General features: G+C 39.2%; 2 protein-coding genes across 2 annotated transcripts; both read right to left on the reverse strand.

Annotated features, from left to right (window-relative positions):
* Window positions 1–2,823: 2,823 nt before the first annotated feature.
* Window positions 2,824–4,195, reverse strand: LOC114362135 (uncharacterized). The gene is made up of 2 exons (XM_028317403.1): window positions 3,551–4,195; window positions 2,824–3,462 (listed from the first exon to the last, which is right to left on the reverse strand). The coding sequence occupies exons 1-2, from the start codon at window positions 3,551–3,553 to the stop codon at window positions 2,935–2,937; spliced, it is 531 nt and encodes a 176-aa protein (XP_028173204.1). The 5' UTR covers window positions 3,554–4,195; the 3' UTR covers window positions 2,824–2,934.
* A 16,865-nt stretch (window positions 4,196–21,060) lies between these two features.
* LOC114362137 (uncharacterized) lies at window positions 21,061–23,525 on the reverse strand. The gene is made up of 3 exons (XM_028317405.1): window positions 23,271–23,525; window positions 22,801–23,043; window positions 21,061–21,874 (listed from the first exon to the last, which is right to left on the reverse strand). Exons 1-3 carry the CDS (start codon window positions 23,376–23,378, stop codon window positions 21,146–21,148), a joined length of 1,080 nt encoding a protein of 359 aa, XP_028173206.1. The 5' UTR covers window positions 23,379–23,525; the 3' UTR covers window positions 21,061–21,145.
* Between the last annotated feature and the right edge of the window lie 262 nt (window positions 23,526–23,787).

Consider the following 23,787-nt stretch of genomic DNA (forward strand, 5'->3'; position numbering starts at 1 on the left):
TGCTGTCGGGTAGATCGTTGGCGAAAAGTGGCGGCAGGAATAAGTGATTCCATACTTTTGCTCGCAAGTGTAAAGTTTGTTCGTTGCTTCAATCCATGTTCGTAGTAAAAACTATAAACGCGTCCGCTTTTGCCGATGCGTAAGGGCCGACTGAAGTGTGGCCGCGCACCGCGAAGTTCATCGCGATAAAACCCTTTGATGTCCGAGAGCTTACCGACAGCGGAGCGATAAGCCCGAAGCTTCGCCCGAAGTGCCGAAGGGTTCGCGAATACTTGGCTACACATCGTGAATATTCGGGTTATCGCGATGAGGGCGGCCTAGGCATATTTGATAGTTTCTGATATCTTTCTTTTATTTCAAATAATAAGATAGTTTTAGCGTTGTGACATGGGTTTGATAGTCTGTCTGTAGCTATTATCCATTTTTGTATTTTTGAGTTCTCAATATATTCTAGAGCAGCTAGTACAGCGCATGCGTCAGCTGTATAAATACTTGCTGCTGATCTTCGGTAAATGTTTTTATACGTGTGATTGATGCTTTCACGTACCCCCTTTCCGACACTTTGATGATCAGCTGCATCATTGCTTTGTGTAGTTTCTGTCTCTTGCCACGTAAATCACTGAGTATATTTTCTGTATGCCTCTTTAAGTGAACACGTATACGCATGTTAAAAATGAATTTGCTATTTGTTTAACTATCGGTTCTATCAAAGTTTCATGAAAATCATTATAATTAATAGAGTCCGTGATCGGATGGTTAAACATTTCCTGCAACAGAGGATTAAAATGGAGGAGTAAAATGTTGTGATACGACATTAATCAATTTGTTTTCAATGTTATTTGCTCTAAGTTTCAGTTCAACTTCAGCGCACCCTAAACTTTCTGCTGATTCCACCGCCTAACCGCTGCAAAAAGCAGCTTAATTTTTTAAATTGTATATTTTCGGTATATGGCATCGTGACAATTTGATGAAGAGCCATGGTTTCTGGAACGGCAACCAGGTTTTTTGATGTCGCTTCCAATATTTTTATTGAATTACCTATCTACGTCTTTGCCAGACACTAGAAAATAGTTAATCTTCGACGTATTATTCAAATCAAATCAAAATTAAAATTATCTCTATTTGTATAGACTAATTAAATTAGTACTTACAAATCGTCAAATGCTCTTAAAGAGCCTGTACATGTCTCATTCTTTTTTTGCCCTACCAGCGCTTCGAGATAAACATTTGGCAAGTGCTGAGAAGAAGCGCCGCAACAAACTCAGTCACCACTGTCTGCAAGTTTAAAAATATAAAAAAGTAGGAAGTTACAATACATTCAGAAGCAAGTTACTTATCACGCGTTCCCGTTCGTAGAAAGTGGCCTTAAGTCTCATCTAGCACGAGACCGCGTGGCAGTTTTAAATACATATATTTCTTTAGTGCCGTGCTTATGTCTAGGTCTTAGGTCTTATCGTCATATCATTATTAATCACTAGCGCTTTATAAGCTGCTTCAGGATCTGGAATATCATGGCCGCGTACGACTGCTTCTATCGTTTTAATCCAACTTGTAATAGATGGAACCTGTGCTCCACCAACAAACTGCATCAATTTTAATACTGGTATACTTTTATACCACAACTTTTGATGTGGTGATTTTGGCGAGACCGCAGATCGGTAACTTAACCTTTTTCTATTTTGTTATAACTTCCGTTTACCGAATCAAGTAACTTATGTCGAAGAATAATAACATTTCTGCAGTGTCTTAAGTTTCTTTGGAGACTCTGCCAGTTCCTATAAACAAACACAAGTACATACAAGTATAAAATATATTAACGTGCTTGTGTTAAATTAAGTTATTAGGCAGTCCAGATCTTGTCGTGTTCCAGATAGAGACAGTCAATAAGTCCAATGTATTCAATGCATTTTTATTTTATTAAATCCTTCTGTTGAAGTCAGATAAAAAAAATTGATCTAAACATTATCTTAATGCATTTATATGACGCTGTGAAATCATGGAATATTTCCAAGCAGATGATAAAATCAAAATCAAAAATATTTTATTCCATTTAGACTACTAGTGGCACTTATGAACGTTATAATACACTAAATAAAAAAGGTAGTCCTTATGGGGCACTTTACATGTCTCCTTATCTTTTGGGCCCTACCAGCGCTTCGAGACAAACATATGGCAAGTGCTGAGAAGATATGAAATGAAAGTCTTGCAGCAGAAACTATAATATTTGTAAGACTAAGATGACTTTGGCATAAAAGGCAAGTACAAATAAATGTTTACCTGGTGTAAATCCCATGGCAATGGTGGCAGTTCGGACAATATTTCACTTTCATTTTAGGTATTAAAAAATGGCATAGCTTAGCGCGCAAGTATCAAGCGCATACATTTGTAATTTATAGCTTGGGATCTTCTTGTATAGAGCTTCTAAATGGGCTTATTTTACTTTGCCGTACGCTTTTTCCCATCCAGAATAAATTCCAAATTTTTTGTTATGATATTGTTTCTTATCCCTTTTAAAAGATGAGGGGGGGGGGGGGGTGTCGTATAATGGGTAAATCTTGTGCTTATTGATTTCAAAAAATCATTCACTCTCATTTTAAACGATGTCCTCGTTTCCGATTCTCTGATATCTTGTGGCAACGAGTAGCCTTCACTGTGAAGGACTTTGAGAAGAAGGCAGAGTGATGGACAGGTGTAACAAGCCGAAGTTTATTGGAAGAACAGAGAGTTTGGTCATGCGATTGGTGTAAGTATGAAAACTCTTCTTTAAGGTAGGAAGGTCACAGCGGCCGTTTGCTCAAGGTATAATTTTAGTCCGTTTGATCGTACTAACACTTGGCAACTTTCAGATTTACTGAGCCTTACCCACCCACAAGTATCCGGTCTTTGACTCGCATAGCTCCAAAGTCTTGATGCCGACTGCCGCTGCTTTATGCTTTATGCTGCCACATTTCGATCCAATGTATACAAATGGGAAAATTTGAGATTCAAATGGTCAACGATAGGCTGGATTTTAAACAATTTAGCTTGAGCTCTAGTTAGCTCACCAGGATTGCAAATCGCGTTGTCTTGGAAGTAGAGACACCTACTCAACAACAAGAAGCGATCACAACTCATCGCTGTCGAGAACTCAGGAGTACTGAAAATGTCACGAGAACAATTCCAGTACTCCTCAATACGTGATTTCTCACCACAATCCCCATTGCTAGGGTTATGGCGAAATACTAAAACTGCGGGCTCCGGGACCGCAGGCTGCAGGACCGGGACCGCTGGCAACATCTGGACTACGGGCGAAGACGGCTCGACGGAGGGGGTGAAGTCCGGAGGAGGCCATGAAAAATCAAGGGCCGCTGGTGCGGCTCCTTCTTCCCCACGGACCTCATCCTCGAGGAACGCCTGGAGGAATCGGCACCGCCAGAGCGTCCCCGTCCTCCTCCTCCTCCTCCAAAGAGTCTTCCTCACTTCCTAATAAAATTAAAACAATAAAATTAGCTATACTCAGATGGAAGGTGGCGAGCTGCTAGATTTGGTGAAAACTGTATAATTAACTTACCATAGAACAGATGTTCCATGATTTCGTGGTCCTGCAGCGGTCGGCGACGTCCCAACAATAAACTCCGCCTCGTGGCGCCTCGAGGCGTAGACGGTCCACTCCCCGCAGCACGAGGAGTGGACGCTTCTTTCGTTAACACTCTGTGAACTTCCTAATACAAGAACTAGTATCGATTCCCTATTTAAGTTACTTTGTTGTAGGCTTTTCATAATCTGGTCAAAAGAAGCATCTGGCATACAATTATTCAAAACATTGCAGTCAATGTTTTTGTGTAACAGTGGCCCATAACCTATCCCTAGACTGTCTGATAGTATAACAACATTTCTTGATGGTTTTGACAATGATGGCCTAAGGCAAACATGTGGTTGATGCTTTTTTGGCAATTTACATGTACTTAATTGCAAAAGATTATATGCAGCCAGGATGTGTTCTTTGATTTGTTCCTGGGCAGAGTGGTATTTAGAAGATAGAAGTTCTAAAGACTTATGTAAATCACCAATATCAGCCTCCAGCCGCTCAACGTCAGAGGCATGATTTGACCTACCTTCCACTAATTTATCATGATAAATTTCTAAAGAATCAATTAAATCTAAGCGTTTTTTCCTCAGTGAGATATTTTTATAAAAGACTGCTTACTTCTTTACTCATGGGTGAGAGGGTGTTCAAGATTTTAACAACTGTATTCACACAAATGGAAGCTGGAAGGAATGGGTAGCAAGGATAGGAATCGCACTTCCCTCGGAATAGTTGCTGCAGCTGGATACTGGCGGTTTCCTGAAGGATGAGCTGGATTTTTCCAATGTTCAACGGTTTGACTTGTTGAATTGGTTTCGTTGACTTTCTCGTTGCAATCACGTCGGGGTCACCATTTGTTTGTGTAATATGTAGTATTGAAACTAACTTTCTTGATTTTCATCCATTTAATTGGATTTATAAAAATTTGTACAGAAGAACGTTGGGTTTCGTAAATTGAAGTGTTTTCATAGACAATAATAGAGTAGTGAAATAGACAATAGTGATGTTCCTTTTTCTGCGCGAAGTTTCGGCACTGAGACTTTAGTGATTGGCCTCAACACCAACCAATCCGTCACTGAGCAATAGACCAGTGCCGGGGAGAATCTCCACGAACCCAACAACGTCCCTGTTCGGGCGCCATGTAAATTTGAAAAAATTGCCGGGGAAAAATAAAAACATTTTTTTAACAATACAATTTATTGTGTATGTGACACAAAAAAAATAAGTTTAAAGGGATGGGTCGTTGGGCCGTTTGGTTGGTACCCATTAAAGTACTTAAGGTTACTAAATGTCGCGCTACTTGGTGAAGTCGTACCACTCGGCTCAACCCCCTCCGCACCCGTTGGGTGCAGCAAGCGTCTGGCACTGCGGGACAGCCGGTGTCAAACACATTCAACGGAGGAAAAAATCCGGCGACAGCAGCTATATAGCAGGACACCGCGCAGAGCTCGCCACCGAGCACTGCCCAACCAAAATCTCAATAAGTGTGGGCCCAAGCGTAGCACGTGGCAGTGGGTCCGCAAAATTACGGGGCTTTCGGATTTTATCCGAGATTTCCCTTTTTTCTTCGCTGAGGAGGATGATGCGTGCCCTGCCCGTTTATTTGGGAATGGCACTGTTAAGACCTCTTCGGAATCGGGACACTACGACACCACGCACACCAGAACTTCTATCCACGAGCACGGCCAGCAGAGCAAAGGGGACCTAAAAAGGCGTCGGTCATCACCCGTGACTAGACTTCCGTTTCTTTTTTTTTTTTTTTTTTTTATGTGANGATTATATGCAGCCAGGATGTGTTCTTTGATTTGTTCCTGGGCAGAGTGGTATTTAGAAGATAGAAGTTCTAAAGACTTATGTAAATCACCAATATCAGCCTCCAGCCGCTCAACGTCAGAGGCATGATTTGACCTACCTTCCACTAATTTATCATGATAAATTTCTAAAGAATCAATTAAATCTAAGCGTTTTTTCCTCAGTGAGATATTTTTATAAAAGACTGCTTACTTCTTTACTCATGGGTGAGAGGGTGTTCAAGATCTAGAGGAGCAAAATGAAAAAATAACTCACAATTGGAAATGGGTCTACTTGGGTATTAGGTATCCCACTTCCAAAGGCTTCTCCAAGTAGACTTAGGAATTTTTTCTCTACATCATTTAGGGGAATGGCTTCAGAAGGGCCACCGCCGGTGCGATTTTGAGCAGCACGGATGCTTGCTACTCTTCTTTTTAATTTTGCTTTGTAGTCTACCCAATTGATGTCCAATCGCCATTGTTGGGTGGTAGCAGTATGCCTCGTAAATTCTTACTTGGATTAATTAACTGCATCAGGATTTAAGAGACAAAGTAGCACTTATGTATTTCTCTACAACAAGAGTTGTTTTGTGACTTTGTTTTGCCTCCAATCTAGAAGCGCTTTCCTTCATCCGTGTTTAATTTTGAATGGACACTCTTCAGCAGTATTATCACAAGAAAAAAGTATGTGACCGCTAGTGCAGCTGCTATATTTTGATGTGATGGTGTTCCAAACCTCCTTTTTCTTTGTGAAATAAACAAGTTTAGCTGTAATTTTAAACATAATACTGTGAGGAAAACCACCATTCACTGTTTATTTATTGTTTATTATCGCTGTCACCAATTATTTATTGTTTTATCGCTCAGTTAAACAGAATCAATCGATAGAAAGATACAAAATCTCAGCACAAAACATCCAGTCCAAAAAATCACATAATGCTCCCTTTTCGCCGGTCCCCCCGCATCGCCATTCCTCTCTTATCGAGTTGCCATCATTAAGAATATATGTTTAAAAGCATAAACCTTACAATACTTACTAGAGGCTTGCCTGATCTCTTCAGGCAGAGAATTCCAGAGCCTTGTTGCCAGGAGACGGAAGGAGTCAGAGAGAAATCCAGTTCGGTGAAGAGGAGTGGAAAAGACGAACTTGTTAGAAGAGCGGAGCTGACGTGGGTGCGTTGAGCTGAGTAGAGTGAATGGAGACTTCAGATATGATGGCGAGTTGGTATCATTCAGAATCGAAAAAAAAAACATAGAATTCTGACTTAGTTTACGAATTTGGGCAATTCAAGCTACCCGCCTGACCTTGCGCTTTAGCATTGTGTGCTCGTTTTGAAAGGTTGAGTGGAAATTATTTATGTCCTATTTGTAGTAATACCCTGAAAAGTGCAAGCTGAAAGGAAAGATTCAATTCTCGCATTTACGGCATGGTTCCGATCTTCGTTTCGTTGACAATCTTGCTCATGAGCGGCCACGTGGTCGCCATCGGCGCCTTCTAGACATTCTGTGTGGAATTGTAGGTATTTCGTCGTAAGGGCTTATAGCTGACTGTAATCTTTTTGATTGAAAATCGGGACGTCTGGCAACGCTGATACTCTTATGATTGATGGGATGTTGCAAGAAAGGGTTTTTTCCTGGCGGCTTGGTGACCGGATTGAACCGCCACCGGTGCAGACTGAGAAGATGGTGAAATGTCTGCACGTGAAAATAGAGGTTGTCCGGCTTGCAGAAATTTATAAGAGTTACTTTTCCTTGTATTGAAATTAAAAAAATGTAAATAAAACAGCTCCCTCTCAATTGACACAATTTATTTTGTTTTGTAAGCTCGTATACAGTTAACAATTACGATATAACTAATGTAATAGATAGTGCCAACCTCAAGGGATTCAGGGTTGTTAATTAGGTTCGGTTTGGTGANTTCTGAATTAGATGTTCCAGTCTCAGGTGCAGTATGTTCGGACTGAGTTTGCTACAAAAATTTCACAACAAATTAATTCATACATTACTCAAAATTCTAAACATAATATCAATTAATTTCAATAAAGTTATGTATTCTCAAAATGAAAAAATAACTCACAATTGGAAATGGGTCTACTTGGGTATTAGGTATCCCACTTCCAAAGCCTTCTCCAAGTAGACTTAGGAATTTTTTCTCTACATCATTTAGGGGAATGGCTTCAGAAGGGCCACCGCCGGTGCGATTTTGAGCAGCACGAATGCTTGCGACTCTTCTTTTTCTTAATTTTGCTTTGTAGTCTACCCAATTGATGTCCAATCGCCATTGTTTGATGGTAGCAGTATGCCTCGTAAATTCTTACTTGGATTAATTAATTGCATCNCAGGGGGGGAAGGAGGGGGAGAGGCCGCGGATTTGCGGGTCCTCTTCGAACGACTGACGGTGGTGAAACCATCCTCGTCGGCGTCCGAGAGTGGGTGTCCTTTTGTGGTGCTAGGACAGGTGGCAGATGTTGATGTTTAGCCTGATGCGTACCCGGAATGTAGAGCCCTTAATGCTAACTCTCTCCCGGCTCTACCTAGAGTCCTAAAGTTGTCAATTAAAAATTTAGCCCTCGGATAGCTAACCAATTTGCAAAAAACCCCGTTAAAATAGACCGAATAGTTTCCGAGATATCGAATTTTAAAAATTTGACCTAGTTTTATTTGACGTAATTACAATCCAAAAATGACCCCGCCTAATTTTGAATTTGGAATTTTGACACTGTTTGTTGAACCGGGAGAAAAAATAACATTCACGGTGGAAAAACCTGATAAAAACTCCTAGTTTTAATTTTACACCCCTTTAAAATTTTTGAATCTTTGGTTTGTTTACCTTTTTTGAAAACGAATACGCGCGAAATTTATAAACCAAAAATTCTGGATTTCGACCTCATGTTTACAAATTTCCTACTTTTTATTTTAAGACTTTAAAATTTTCANTAAAAAAAAATTTTCTCCATACAAATTTTCTTGTCATATTTTTTTTAAGCATGAAAGGCTCGTTTTATCGAAAACTGCATAATGACAAATGTTGATCAGCATTCAAAATGCTATCCAAAACAATTTTTGTTTCGGTGAAATTATGACTTTCGATCGTATGTCCACCTATTTTTAAAATCAAACTACTGTGCGGCGGCGCCGTCAGCCCCGATCGCAAACATTACCAATCAAAATACGTTGTTAGCATCACCACAATCGAACGATAACTCTTTCTGGTACGAGTTTCTTAATAAATACCCATTTAAAAAGGCTCATTGTGCTCATAAAATAAAGCACCTACAAATCCTTTACCACATCAACAAAGCACTTTAAACTACAACTATTAGTAGACTGGGTGGCCACCCCCAACACTGAGCCAGCTTACAGCTTGAATTATTAAATTTTAATGTTTTTTGCAAATCAAGAAGCTTAATAAGTNAAAACGAATACGCGCGAAATTTATAAACCAAAAATTCTGGATTTCGACCTCATGTTTACAAATTTCCTACTTTTTATTTTAAGACTTTAAAATTTTCAAAAAATGCCGACCTTCAGGGTTTTCAGGCCTTGTTAGTAAAAAATGAGCTATTTTATCTGTTTTACTACTGAAAAAAGTTCCTATTAAATATTTTACGGTTTTAAAAATGGACTATTGAAGAGATTGGCTGTTCTAAAGTTATCCTAATGAAAATGTAATTTTAAAATTAATTTTTACCTATTTTATTTTACTTCTTAGTTTTTATAAAAATTTAAAATGTACCTTGTATTTTTGTTTTACAATTTATAATTAATTGTAACCTAAACTCTTAATCTAAATAAAAATGAAGTTTTTTCCGCTAAATAAAATTATGAAAAAGTTTACCCCTTAACCCTGAAATTATTTTTTTATAATTACAAGTCCGAAATTTAAATTTTTTTTTAAGTTACTACCATTGACTTGACACCTAATTACCCCAAAAAATATAAAAAATGTTAAATACTTGATAATTTCCAATTTATAACAATTTTAAGACTATGACTCGGTCGTTACCAACTTAATTTTGCACTTTTGAACTAATGTCTATTTTCAGTTTTGGCCTTAAAACTAGTAAAACTACCCCAAAAATCAAATGCGCGCGGGATCTGTTGGTATCACTGAATAGAGTGTAAAAAGCTCTATTCAGGGACACTAAAAACAGATTTTTATCTCAATTTAAACTATAAAATTTTGATTTTTAAAAACTTTGTTTACGCTAAAAATCACTACCAAAATTAAGTTGGTCGCGTATAAAAACTAAACTATTTAACTTATATTTACAAACTAAAATTTATACTATTATATTTAGAAGCGGCTACAATACTGACTATGTGAAAAGACTTTTGGGGGTTGTTTTCCTTAAATATTTTATACAAATTTTAAAAACTTAATTACTGAAATAGTAAAAGGGTTAGCTAAGCAATTAACTTATGNTTGAGTTGGTCGCGTATAAAAACTAAACTATTTAACCGTGTGGTGACGGCAGAGTAGAATACATTTGTCACCAACCCCTACTCTTCCCGCGGGTGTCGTAAGAGGCGACTTAGGGACTACACATCAAACAGAGAATGGGCAGCAGCGCTCTCTGAAAAACATCAATCTTTTAAACTGCGATCTCCAACCCGCCTGCCAAGCGTGGAGATTATGGCAAAACCCTCCACTATAGTGGAGGAGGCTCATAGTCCAGCAGTGGACTGTAAAGGGCTGTTGATGATGATGACAATACTGACTATGTGAAAAGATTTTTGGGGGTTGTTTTCACCCTTAAATATTTTATACAAATTTTAAAAACTTAATTACCTACTGTAAAAGTAAAAGGGTTAGGTGCAATTAACTTATGAAGAAACTTAAATCTAACACTTATCTAACTATTTTTGTCCTTTACACCAGGGTTGTCACTGCGGCTTCCTCTCCAGGGCTGTCCAAAAGTNGTAAGCTCGTATACAGTTAACAATTACGATATAACTAATGTAATAGATAGTGCCAACCTCAAGGGATTCAGGGTTGTTAATTAGGTTCGGTTTGGTGAATATTATTGCCACTACAAATTTCTTAAAACTCAGCCTAAATATTAAAAGACTCTATTAGTTAAGATAACTGCGCGATGTCAGGTCGGAAAGACTCCTACTTGAAGGATGGAAAAGTGGGTACCTTGGAAGCCATGCGGTTATAAGCCGTTACCCTGAACATTCCTCTCTTCTTCCCGAGTCCAACAGGTCTCGCACACTTTTTGGCTACAAGCAGCGTCCTCCACGGCTTCAAGCGCGCAGTGCCAGATGAAGCTCTTGCATCTCCTCGACAGGAAAGCGTTCAAACTCTTGCAGAGACAGAGGTTTGATGACAAGGAGGAAATGCGAAGAGATCAGCAGTTTAGAAAGGAGAAATAATTTATACGAAATGAGAAGAAATTAATGTCATGAATATCATAAAATATAATATGTCCCGCATGAAGACTGCTCGCTAATTTGAACTTCACTTGCAGTCTTCAGCATCTCAACCCTCATCCAAAATACCATTTAGGGAATTTCTCATGTGTGTTAATTTTTAAAATATATTAAATTATCGTGGATGCATTTTGCATCACACGATTTGAAATACAGGGGATTACATCCCCGAAAATAATAAAATTGCGGTTGCGCACGATCGACCAAAATTCCAAAGTCATTTGACAGCTCTAATGACAGTCGCGAGTCATTGACATCGCGAGACGTTTCGTTTCGCCTCTTAAAAAAGTAAATACTAATAAAAACCATGATGAAAACAAATTCCAGAACACTGAAAATATTATATTTAAAAATAGAATAATCAAAATAAAAACAGGAAATGTTTGAATAAAATATATTTGAATTGACTGAGCAAAAAGCGCCATCTCCATCTATTGTATCATACTTCTAAATCACGCTTATAGATGTCGTTAGTGGTATCCTAAATCCAAATATCGAGTAAGAAAATCAATTTGTGAAAAACAGCGGAGCTGCAACGTTACAATGTGGTTTAAACATCCTATGTGGTGGCAAACTTCAGGTTGTTCACGCTCCAGATTTTTGTTTTACATGTTGCACACGATTTTAATATATTTTGATTAGCAACTATTATCAATGCCAACCACTGCAATAGCCTAAGCGGCGCATTTCTCTATGGCTATTTTATCTTTGGAACATATTAGCACGTCTCTGATGAGAAGTCTGTGCTGTGCCCATGGTAAAGAAGAATTGTTACGTGTTTTTTTCTTGAATTATAGAGATTGCAGACAATTACTATTATCTTTTTCAGAATTAGCACCAGTATGGTTGGTGCTAATTCTGAAAAAGATGGGGAAACCATATTATTATTATTTATTGAAAAGTGTTTTATATGCCATTTGAAAGGCTGCAGCTGCACCCAACAGTCCTTTTACCAACAATACAGTTACAATAATACCCTTTTATTAAATTGACGAGGTCATCAGTATCAGCGGTATCAGAGTCTTGCGCTAATAAAATGTAAACGAAGTATATTTTTCCGGAATGATGTCTAGACTGTATCTTAGCCCTGATCAAAAGGTCATTTTCATCAAAATAGCTGTCATTTGTGATGTTTCCAATCACATCTTCTAATTGTCTAGTAGTATCAACCCTAGCACTGCGCTGTTGAGGATGCGGCTCCACAAGCTCCTCTTCCTGAGGTACTGGTTCCACAACCACATAAACTTCACTGCTGATTGAAGCACCGTTTGCAATCACATCTTCTAATTGTCTAGTGGCATCAACCCTAGCATTGCGCTGTATATTTTCTTCTAGCGGCAACCCAGCATTGTTTCATTGATGGATTTAATCTTACTAATGTTCTTTCACCACAGGGTTTGGTGAGACATAGTATATTGAGTCATTAATAGATTCGTTTTTTTTTTAAATCTAACGCATGGTCAGGAATTTTATGTTCTCGTCCCATATTCTCGCCATGTCCATAATCAACATAGCCATCCATTTTATTTGCAATTTCATTATAAATGATGACACGTTTTTTCAAAGCCCTCTCTTCAAATAGTAACGAGCAATATTTATTGTCCTGTGGCATACTTGACGTTTTCTTGCATTTCGTCGTAGCAGCTCATAGCCGACTCGACATTCTGGAATCTCATTCTATAATCTTACTCGTGATTCGGATGCATCCTGATGCTCGGGGTCTAACGCATTCACGAAATTGATTAATCTTGTGATTTTTCCTTTTAAAGCGGCAGGTCGGCTTTTTATGTTGTCGTCCCATATACTCACCATGTCCATAATCAACGTAGCCATTCACTTTATTTGCAACTTCATTATAAATGACACGTTTTTTCAAGGCCCTCTCGTCTAATAGTAACGAGCAATATTTATTGTCCTGTGGCTTTTGCCTCCCAATATATTAGTTATATTTTGATTTATAATAGGCTCCATTGGTGTATATTTTTCAAAATCCTTTGCAGCGTTTATTGCCCGGTAGTGTAAAAAACTTTTGTATATTGCAAGAAAGGATTTTTTCCTGGCGGCTTGGTGACCGGATTGAACCGCCACCGGTGCAGACTGAGAAGATGGTGAATTGTCTGCACGTGAAAAGAGGTTATCCGGCTTGCAGAAATTTTATTTATTTATTTATTAATTTATAAAAATTACCGTTCCTTTAATTGAAATTTTAAAAAAATGTGAATAAAGCAGCTTCCTCTCAATTGACACAATTTATTTAGTTTCGTAAGATCGTATACAAATAACAATTACGATATAACTAATGTAATAATGTAATAGATAGTGCCAACCTCAAGGGATTCAGGGTCGTTAATTAGGTTCGGTTTGGTGAATATTATTGCCACAACAAATTTCTTAACTCAGCCTAAATATTAAAATACTACTGATTAAGATAACTGCGCGATGTTAGGTCGGAAAGACTACTACTTGAATGATGGAAAAGAGGGTACCTTGGAAGCCATGCTGTTATTAATCATAATAATAATCATAATCATTTATTTGCAATTAAACATGGTATATAAAGATGTCAGGTACAGACTGAGAACTATATTAGCCGTTACCCTGAACGTTCCTCTCTTCCGGGGTCTAACGGGTCTCGCACACCTTTAGGCTACAAGCAGCGTCCTCCACGGCCTCAAGCGCGCAGTGCCGGATGAAGCTCTTGCATCTCCTCGACAGGAAAACGTTCAAACACAGATACAGAGGTTTCATGACAAGGAGGAAATGCGAAGAGATTAGAACTTTTAAAAAGGAGAAATAGAAATGAAGAAAAATAAATAATTTATATGAAAACACTCGCCTGAAGACTGCTCGCTAATTCGCTATTTGTACTTCACTTGCAGTCTTCAGCACCCTCATCCAAAACAACGATTAGGGAATTTCTCATGTGTGTTATTTTAAAAAAAAATACACTTTGATGATGATGAGATGCACTTTTCATCACACGATTGGTATTGTATCAAGATTTCATCCCAAAAGTCAAAATTGCGGTTGCGCACGATCAACCAAAAATCCAAAGTCATTTGACAGCTCAACTGACAGTCGCGAGTCATGTTTCGTTTCGCCGCTTAAAAAAAAGTAAATACTAACAAAAACCATACTGTAAAACAATTTCCAAAGCAAAGCACTGAAAAATATTATATTTAAAAATAGAATTATCGAAAAAAAAACATTAGGAAATGTTTTATTAAAATATATTTGAATCTATTCCTCATGGATACGAAACCACAGAGTAAAAAGCGCCATCTATTGCAAAATTTAATCATACCAATAGATGTCGTTAGTGGTATCTAAAATCCGAATATCGAGTAAGGAAATCAATTTATAAAAAACAGCTGAGCTGCAAGCCTGCAACGTTACACAGTGACACTTGACTTAGCTATATTCTTATTGTTTTTTAAGCATTTTGTAATTTTCGCCAATGCCTCTTCTCTATATTGTAAATGTTAATGAAGTTCCTATAATAAAAACATTTAAATATGCGAGCAATTTTAAACCTTTCATAGCTTTTCTCTTTAAGGCATTTTTCAACACAACTTTGAATTTTTTTTTCAAGTCTTCATTGTAAAAGAAATCATCTCAAATAAGAACTTAATTAAGAGCTTGTAGTCCGTTATCTTTGAGTAGTCCCCTTACTTCCGCCTGACCATAAGCACTTGCACAAAAACTCACAAGAGAAAAAAGTGAGCTGGATGGAGAATTTTATGAGGCTTTAGATCTAAAAACTGCTGAAACTTAGAATCCCAGTTCTTTTGGGACTGTTATTAAAGTAATTGTGCAAGCATATGATGCACAAAGGTATAATGAGTGGCATACTCACTTGAATACTTGCACAACAACTTTTCTTTCACAGCGTAATTTTTTGGGAAATAAATTAACTGCTTTAAGCAGTTAGCAAGTAACACCACTGTTTTTCTAAAAATCCGACATATCTTTAGTATTGAAATCTATTCCCGAACTTTGGTAGGAATCATTCAGTTTAATTTTTTTTGAGTGTGATCATTATGGAGTAATGGACACTTAGCATTTTCTTCCAAGAGACTAATGACAAAATAAGATTGTTTTGGAATACCCAAATAAAGTTAAGAATGATGTCCAATTTTCTAACAAGTGTTTGTATGATCATCCGTATTCACTTCGGAACTTTCTATGGAATCAGTGTATGATGATGAATCGGAAGTACAGTCTATTTAGTCACAGTCAAAACGTTTTTCCTGATTTTTATGGTTTGAGTCTCTACCTCTCGTTGTCTTTATAATGCAGGCAATTCCTTTGATTGTTGCAGTTTCATAGTCACAATGGTACTTTTAAGAGGCTCTCATTTTGGCATTTGCGCTTTGATTATACGAAGCATTGTGACGTTGTCTCTTTTTTTTGTCCAAGACTATGGCATAAATTAGTGGAACAACATTAGTAATTTTGTTATCACTCCCAATATCACCACACCAGCTACATTTGAAAGTGCCGTCTCCAAAAAATTCGTCAAACATCGGAATCGGATCGGAATTACGTCATCTTGGCGCTCCAACGCGCAGTCACAATTAGGCGAATGTTTCAGGAAGTGGCGTTGGCCAAAGAAGTCTCTGACCAATTTAATGACAGCCGCAGGTGAAGGTGAAGGCTGGGGCTTGGCCTGAGGGGCCGGGACTTTGTGGGCTGGTGCCTTAGGGGCAGGGGAACTTGGGTTAGGCGCCTGATGGGTAGGTGCCTTTGGCGTAGCCTTAAGGGCTGGGTGGGGTTGAGGAGCATGCTGGAGCGCGGGTTGGGCCACAGCTGTTTGGGCGGGTGCGGGAGTAAGGCTGCCAGCCTGGGTGTAGACCAGAGGCTTAGCCCAAGCATTGGGCCTGTTGGGGCGGAGGCTAGGAGCCTCACTTGCTACGCAAAGTTGCGAGTAGCATTGATCTGCCTGGGGGCAGAGGGGATGGGGGCATGCGGCTGAGTGCGTGGGGCCCAGGGACAACCGCGACAATTCGCAGGATGACCCTGGCTACCACACAGTATGCAGCTCGGTAGTTCGGTGGCTGTGGCCTTGTCACGGACACAGTCGACTGTGCCGTGATCGCCTAGGCGCTTGACGCACCTAGGACGGGCGTGACAATTACGGGCAGCGTGACCGTAATGTTGGCAGCGGTGGCATTGGCTGGGAGCGCCGCGCTTTCGGGGTGGCTCAACTTTGAGCCCGGAGATGAAGCAAACCGATTTCAAATTGAAAATCGATTTCGCTTCGTTGGAATAGTCCAAGACTACTTGGACAAGGTCAAATGGTTCACGTGTACGAGTCCTGTACAGACGATGAACCTGTTTGACGGGGAAATTTTGGGCTTTAAGGTCGGCCAAGATGGAGGCGGAGTCTAGCTCCTTGGGAATGCCACGGATAACAACCCGCAGCTCCCTTTCCTCATCGCGGGGGAAAGTATGGTAACCGATACGGTTTTCATCGAGGAAGCGTGTTAGGACTCGGTGCTCGTCCGAGGTGGACAAAGACACCTTAATGCCTAAATTGCACGACTTAGCGTGCGAGAAGTTTATGTGGCGCTCCTTGAGCGCGCCGGAAATCTTGTTCCAGGACGCCTTGTCCTGGACAAAGACTGTGGGGGACTCTGGCAGTCCGCCTGGTGCTCGACTGCGAGCCGAACCGGAGGGCTGAGAGAGGCCCGAGTTGGCCTTCAGCGCCTTCGCCGCGGATNGAGTCAGTGAAACTAGAATAAGTAAACTATTGTGGAACCTGAATTATAAGTGCCATTGTGTTATTGATTGTGCGTTTCCTTGGTCGAATATCCCTGTAGGCATCCTGGATAGGTACACATCCCTCATCGCAGAAGGCGAACTGGGACTTAGTACTAAACAGCGGGGTGTCAGACTGAGCTAGCTAAGACGCCCCGTTGCAATTTTATTAGGCTACCTTCTTTAAGGAAGTTTTTTTTGAAATTATAGTTATGCCAAGGTTATCAGTCGTAGGACTTAGGATTTTTTTTTTCTGGGTAGGTGGGTACTTTGCTTTGGTAACTAACTTGAGTGCGTCTTTCCGTTCTATACATGGCCAGAACGCACCCATAGGAAACTGCTCGTGTATATTTTGTAGTGCCCGTTTGTAAATCTGTGACTCCAAACTATACACGAATTTTGCGTACTGATCGTGTATAGTTCGGAAGAGCTCAGTAAAAAAAGTCATATCCAAACTATACTCGATTAGTTTCTACTACACCACTTACACTTGACTAGAGTGTGTTTAGTTGATATTGATTTAGTAAAATATGGAATTATATTTAAAATTACATTTATTCGATATTACATAAAATATTATTATTTTACTGAATCTATAATAAACCTAGATTTTTAACACTATTGTAAGTGGTTTTTGAAATTAAATTGATTAGGTAGATTTCAAATTAAATAACAATTATTAGTGTAATCATAAATTCATTTAAAATGAGAGAGAGTGAGAGAAGAAAGTTCAACGTGCATTATTAATACATTATGCGAGACTTTAAATTCTAGGTTTGTATTATCGGCCGTTTGGTGTAGTGGTTCGAAACGGACTACTATTACGGAGGTAGCGGGTTCGATTCCCGCACAGTACAAACATTTGTGTGCATAAACATATTTATTTGTATTGGACTGGGTGTTTTCTATGTATAGTAAGTAGGTATTTACAAAAAAAAGTATTTAAGTATGTATGTTTAATACTTAGTATTATGTACAAGCTTTGCTTAGTTTGGGACTAGAAGCGCAGTGTAAAATGTCTAAGAATATTTATTTATTATTTATTTTATTTATTAACTTTTATCTCAATACCACACAGTATGCAGCTCGGTGGTTCGGTGGCTGTGGCCTTGTCACGGACACAGTCGGCTGTGCCGTGATCGCCTAGGCACTTGACGCACCTAGGACGGGCGTGACAATTACGGGCAGCGTGCCCGTAATGTTGGCAGCGGTGGCATTGGCTGGGAGCGCCGCGCTTTCGGGGTGGCTCAACTTTGAGCCCGGAGATGAAGCAAACCGATTTCAAATTGAAAATCGATTTCGCTTCGTTGGAATAGTCCAAGACTACTTGGACAAGGTCAAATGGTTCACGTGTACGAGTCCTGTACAGACGAAGAACCTGTTTGACGGGGAAATTTTGGGCCTTAAGGTCGGCCAAGATGGAGGCGGAGTCTAGCTCCTTGGGAATGCCACGTATAACAACCCGCAGCTCCCTTTCCTCATCGCGGGGGAAAGTATGGTAACCGATACGGTTTTCATCGAGGAAGCGTGTTAGGGCTCGGTGCTCGTCCGAGGTGGACAAAGACACCTTAATGCCTAAATTGCACGACTTAGCGTGCGAGAAGTTTATGTGGCGCTCCTTGAGCGCGCCGGAAATCTTGTTCCAGGACGCCTTGACCTGGACAAAGACTGTGGGGGACTCTGGCAGTCCGCCCAGTGCTCGACTGCGAGCCGGAGGGCTGAGAGAGGCCCGAGTTGGCCTTCAGCGCCTTCGCAGGGGGGGAAGGAGGGGGAGAGGCCGCGGATTTGCGGGTCCTCTTCGAACGACTGACGGTGGTGAAACCATCCTCGTCGGCGTCCGAGACGGGAAAATCGCACTCCATGTCCCTACTGGGGGCATGGGATTGGTGCTCTATGACAATAGAGTGCTCGTTCGTGAGCGGGATTGGTAGCGGGGCCGAGTTAGGATCGCACTGGGCGTCCTCGGGACATGACGGGGAAGCAGGAGCAGGCTCCTCATACGCTCCAGCTTGCGAGGGACTTTGCCCGTATGTTGGCTTTAAACCCGGAGAAAACCTCCGGGTGAGTGGCCCGGAGGAACTTTAAGAGTGCACTTTCTAATATTAAGTCCCACATAATTTTTACGTGTGGTACGTGAAGAGTCGATATCTATTTTTTGTGTATGGAATTCAAAACTCCATCAAATGTTCGTATTTCCATTTTGATTTAGAATCCGTTACTTGTCCCGTAGTTTTTTTTAGCATTTAACACAGTTTTTAAAGAAACGTGCCAGTTTGTCCATTGCTGCGGTGATATAGATGGCAAACACGTTATTATTAAGCCCCCAGTACACAATGGCCTGTGATGGGCCACNGAGACGATGCACAGCATCCCAAGAAGGCCTCCTGGTGAGCTCTCTATGAAGAACTCCGAGCAAGATCGCCCCCAGGTGACTAAAATGGCGGCAAACGGAAGTAAGTCAAATCAATTCCTATTAAATTATTGCGGAAATGACGTCATTTAAGGTATAAAATGGTAAAAAACTACACCGGAAGTAGACGCATCTCTCACCAGATGCTGTGCATCGTCTCTGCTCAATAATACAAGTTTTATTGTTTTGTAAAACTTGTACTATTTTTTGGCGCAGAGCACAAATATTAAAATCATCCATTTCTTTCTTTGGTCGGCCTTGCCTCTGTGTTTCCCAGGAATTCCAAATTTTCCATTATTCTGAAAACCTTCGTTGACTATGCGCCTCTAACCATACTCTCTGATTTTCCTGAAAAAAAAAGTTTAAATTTTAAAGGGATGGAAAGAATAACCACAATACCTAAGTAATATTATTTATAAAGATTTACCAACAAGATTATCATTTTACATGCAATTATATAAGAGTTAAATCATAATCATAAAAAATATTGCAACAAATTATTATTTTTCTAGACGCACCACTTGATGTGAAAGTGATTAATCAATGGCCATAGCGAACGGGTAATATAGACATAAAGCAATTAATTCAAATTCAAAATTCGTAGAAAACTTGACTGAATTGATGTATCTAAAGAAATGGTCGTAGGGTAGGGGTGGCATTAATAAGCCAGGAAAAGTTTGAGACGTCATAACTTTTTTTCCATGTACCAGTTTAAGACTCTAAAAACATCAACCAACTATACATTTATCTGAGATTCAAGAACATATTATACATTGATTAACTTTTTACTTTTTATTGAGAGGATAATTATTTTTTTTAATATGGCAAATTGATCGATGTGTACACACCTTGGTACACAATTGGCTGGGGGGGTAGACAAAGGGTCATCAAATATTTAGGTTAAGAAAGCAAATGGTAGCTTCAAAGTGGAGTACCTGAGCACTGGTTTGGTGGAAAAGGTTTCCTTAAAGTCTATACCTGGTTTCTGACTTGAATACTTTTGCCACGAGCCTAGGTCTATATCTCAATTCACTTTCACTATTTAACTTTTTCTTTAAAACCCACTTGCACTTAACAATTGTCTTATTCACTGGTTTGTCTACCAATAGCCACGCATCACTGTTGAATGACTGCTATTCCTACATTTTGAATTAGGTAATTCTATAACTGTGAACATACTTGTGATAATTTGAAATGTGAGAGAAGCAAAATTAATGATTTAGGCCAAATTAAAAATTGTTTAGGAATGAATGTCAATATTGTTCAGGCAGGGGTCTTGACAGCGACACGAGTACACAAGTGTGCAATAAAAGATTTTATGAAATATAGCTGTTTACTTTGGTTAACTTTGATATTATTACAAAATGAATGTAGGGACGCGTGCGGTCGGCGCAGCGCCGTGAATCGTAAGAAGAGATTATTTTAAGCCCCCAGTACACAATGGCCTGTGATGGGCCACGCTTTGCAATGCACAATGGTAGGCCACGATCACTTGGTGTTCACACAATGGCGCATGGCTCATTGCTGCCTGGCAAACCACTTGCGATGGACGTCGAAGTAATTACGGCTGCAGCTATTTATTTGTATACTGTTTACAAGTATTACAGAAGTGTGTACCGTCACAAAGTTATTAAAAAGAAATGGCGAAAAAGGCGATGGTGGATGCTGACCATTCATCGAAACAGGACAAGGTACGTAGATTTTTTAATGTGGTACTTAGGTTATGATATTAATATTTAGAATGTTAACGTAAAGAACATGACTAAGATTTTTTTTTTACCATTTTCAGGCAATTCATGGACAATCTGTTAAGCGACCTTGTTGCAGAACCATCAGGGGAATTCGATAACTTTGTTCGTATGTCATCTAGTGATTTCGAGTATATATTGCAAAAAATATCGCCAATTATTGCAAAAAAGGATACATATTGGCGAGAAGCAATACCTCCAAAAATAAGATTGGCATTGACATTGCGATTTCTTGCGACTGGAGACAGTTATAGGAGCCTGCACTACCATTTTAAAATATCAAGTACACTCATATCTAGAATTATTCCTGAAGTATGTTTGGCTCTGAACCAAGTGCTAAAGGACATGATTAAGGTGAGTTAGTAAAACATTTGTATATACTTTAAATTTTTTAATCAATAATTATTGCCCTATTACATTTTTTTAATTGGTTATTTTAACAATCGTCATTCAAAGCTTTTGCATAAGCATCAGCCAAAATGTTTTGAGACTGACTCTGTGTCTGAGAATACAATTCGTTACAAATTGTTTGCATGGATCCCTCAGGTATATGGATCGTAGGGACAGGTGTATGGATTATGTTGGGGGATTGATAAACTACTTCTTGTGTGTATGAGGCATTAGGGAGTTCAGTAAGTGGAAAAGGGGATGGAGTTTGCGCAGGTGGAATAGGTGATGGGCTTTGTATAGGAGAAGTAATATAATGATTTGAAGACGATGAGGGGCGATTGATCCAAGATGACGACGGTGATGGACAAGAATAGCTGGTGGCTGAAGAAGACGGACGTTTACTTATAATGATTTGAGAAGGTGAAGACACGTACTGAGGACTACAATTGCGACGGCGTTTTAATAGTAATCCATCAATTTCGTACATTATTTCTTGTCTCTCATTGTCTGAATATTTTCTGAGTTTGCTAGCAAGAAGCCTCCCATACAAGTCGCAGTCGTCCTCTTTTTTATTTTGTTGGTCTTTATTGAGAATAGCCTGGTTTAACGTATTAAAAGCCTTTGACATTTTCTTATCTGCTTTTTCTAACTCAGGTGGCTTAACTGAACGTCTCCTCTGTACAGGTATCTTTATATTCATGTCCTTTGGTTCTGTGTTATTTCTAGCATCACTTGGATTTTCCGTTTCTTCTTCTGTCTGTTCTCCAATGACTGCCTGAAAAAAATATATTTATTTTTTCAGATTCCCACAAGTCCTGAAGAATGGCTGACCAAAACGGAAGGATTCAGCTTTCCACATTGTCTTGGCGCGATAGATGGGAAGGATATTACCATATTAGCACCAGCTCATACCGTCATCTGAATACTTTAATTACAAAGGAAGTTTCAGCATCGTTTTATTAGCCCTAGTAGATAGTGATTACTGTTTTTTGTTTGCTGACATAGGAAGCCAAGGGAGAATTAGTGATGGAGGTGTTTTAAATCAAAGCAATTTGTGGAAAAAAATATGTGATGGGACCCTTAATTTACCACCTAGTTGCCCACTTCCTGGAAGTAATACTAATATGCCTTATGTTTTTCTGGGTGATGGCGCTTTTGCTCTTAGTACTCATATTATGAAGCCCTTTCCTGGACATCATCAGTTGGGTACCCCAGAAAGAATGTTCAATCAACAACTATCACGTTCTCGTGCGGTCGTAGAGAATACTTTCGGGATATTATCGTCAGTTTTTAGAGTATTTAAAAGGCCTATTCCATTAGATGTCGTTAAAACTTCTATTATAACCCACAGCTGTTTATTACTACACATTTTTTTAAGAAAGAGCAAATCATCTCGCAATATTTATACTCCACCAGGCAGTACTGACAGCTATGATAGGAATGGTGAATTAATCCATGTAGGTATGAGAGTAAACCATGAAGAAAATCTATTACCATTACAATCTGTACCTCGTCGGGCTCCTATTAATGCTACGCAAATAAGATCAAATTTTATGAATTACATCCATCAAAGAAGACTATGCAATGGTAGGGCCTATGATGCATAATTTAATTAGTTTATAATTTGTGGAAATCAAAATGAGTAAATACTTAGTTACTTATTAATAAAAAAATTTGAAACTAATTAATTGTTTTACTTACCCTTTGCTCATCTGTTGAAATTACACTTATAGCAGTGTATTTGCCTTTTAAAAATGCCTCCATGGCATCATAAAAAATCCAAATTGGCTTGTAAATTTCATCTTCTCCCATACCAGATCGGATCGAATCTTGTTTTTTCTTGAAATGCATCCGAAATGCGGACATCAATGTCTCTTTCTTTTTTTTAAGTTCCGAAACAGGAATTTGCAGGGAGTCTGCAATGCGATTCCATGCATCATTCACCTGAAAACACCACAATACTACATTTATTATTTTCAGATGAGGCTCTTTTATCGCCTATTTTCATCAGGGATAATGTAGGATTCTAATGCTAAAAGAATTTTTCAAATTGGTACATTAGTTTCGGAGCCTATTCAATTCCAACAAACAATAATTTAAGTCCTTCCTAATATTAGTATAGAAGTATAGATAGCATAATTTCTATCAAAATAAAATTAGTATAAACATACCTTGTTTTTCTCCTTGTGCAGTGCATTATTTGAGTCCCAAATTGCGGGCTCAGATTGATATAAATCAATAAACTTGAAAGTTTCTTCATTGCTCCACGCTGTTGACATTTTGGACGATCGCACGCCACGCCAATAGCACGCAACACAAAAGTGTACTATCCCGGTCAGCGGCCGGTGACGAACTAAACAATGGCCGATTGTGTAAACACCACAGGCCACGCTACGCCACGATTCCTTTGAAGTGTGCCCAAAAAACCGACAACTCCCCGANATTCTTTTATAGCAAAATTTTTTTTTTGGACACAATCGTATTGTGTAGTTTTCTGTTAGGAATTTATTAACGGTAGATTCTTTTAGCAAATTTTTTTTTGGACACAATCGAGTTGTCGGGTATCTGCTACAGTTTTGCCTCGGTGCTTTATCTGTAACTTGAAAGTTCAGATTTTTTTCACCGAGCCGCCAGGAAAAAATCCTTTCTTGCAATGACACACCCCAATATACAAAGTGATAAAATTTT

Source organism: Ostrinia furnacalis, unplaced genomic scaffold (genome assembly GCF_004193835.3).
Source record: "Ostrinia furnacalis isolate ACB-3 unplaced genomic scaffold, ASM419383v2 OfSCF6229, whole genome shotgun sequence".
Taxonomy (NCBI): Eukaryota; Metazoa; Arthropoda; class Insecta; order Lepidoptera; family Crambidae; genus Ostrinia; species Ostrinia furnacalis.

What these genes read in the sequence shown, in the direction of transcription:
- LOC114362137 (XM_028317405.1), bottom strand. Translation starts at nt 23,378, where the DNA reads ATGTCAACAGCGTGGAGCAATGAAGAAACTTTCAAGTTTATTGATTTA. An exon ending in TGCACAAGGAGAAAAACAAG is followed by an intron (nt 23,044 to 23,270) that starts GTATGTTTATAC and finishes TGGTGTTTTCAG; the next exon opens with GTGAATGATGCATGGAATCG. An exon ending in TTTCAACAGATGAGCAAAGG is followed by an intron (nt 21,875 to 22,800) that starts GTAAGTAAAACA and finishes TATTTTTTTCAG; the next exon opens with GCAGTCATTGGAGAACAGAC.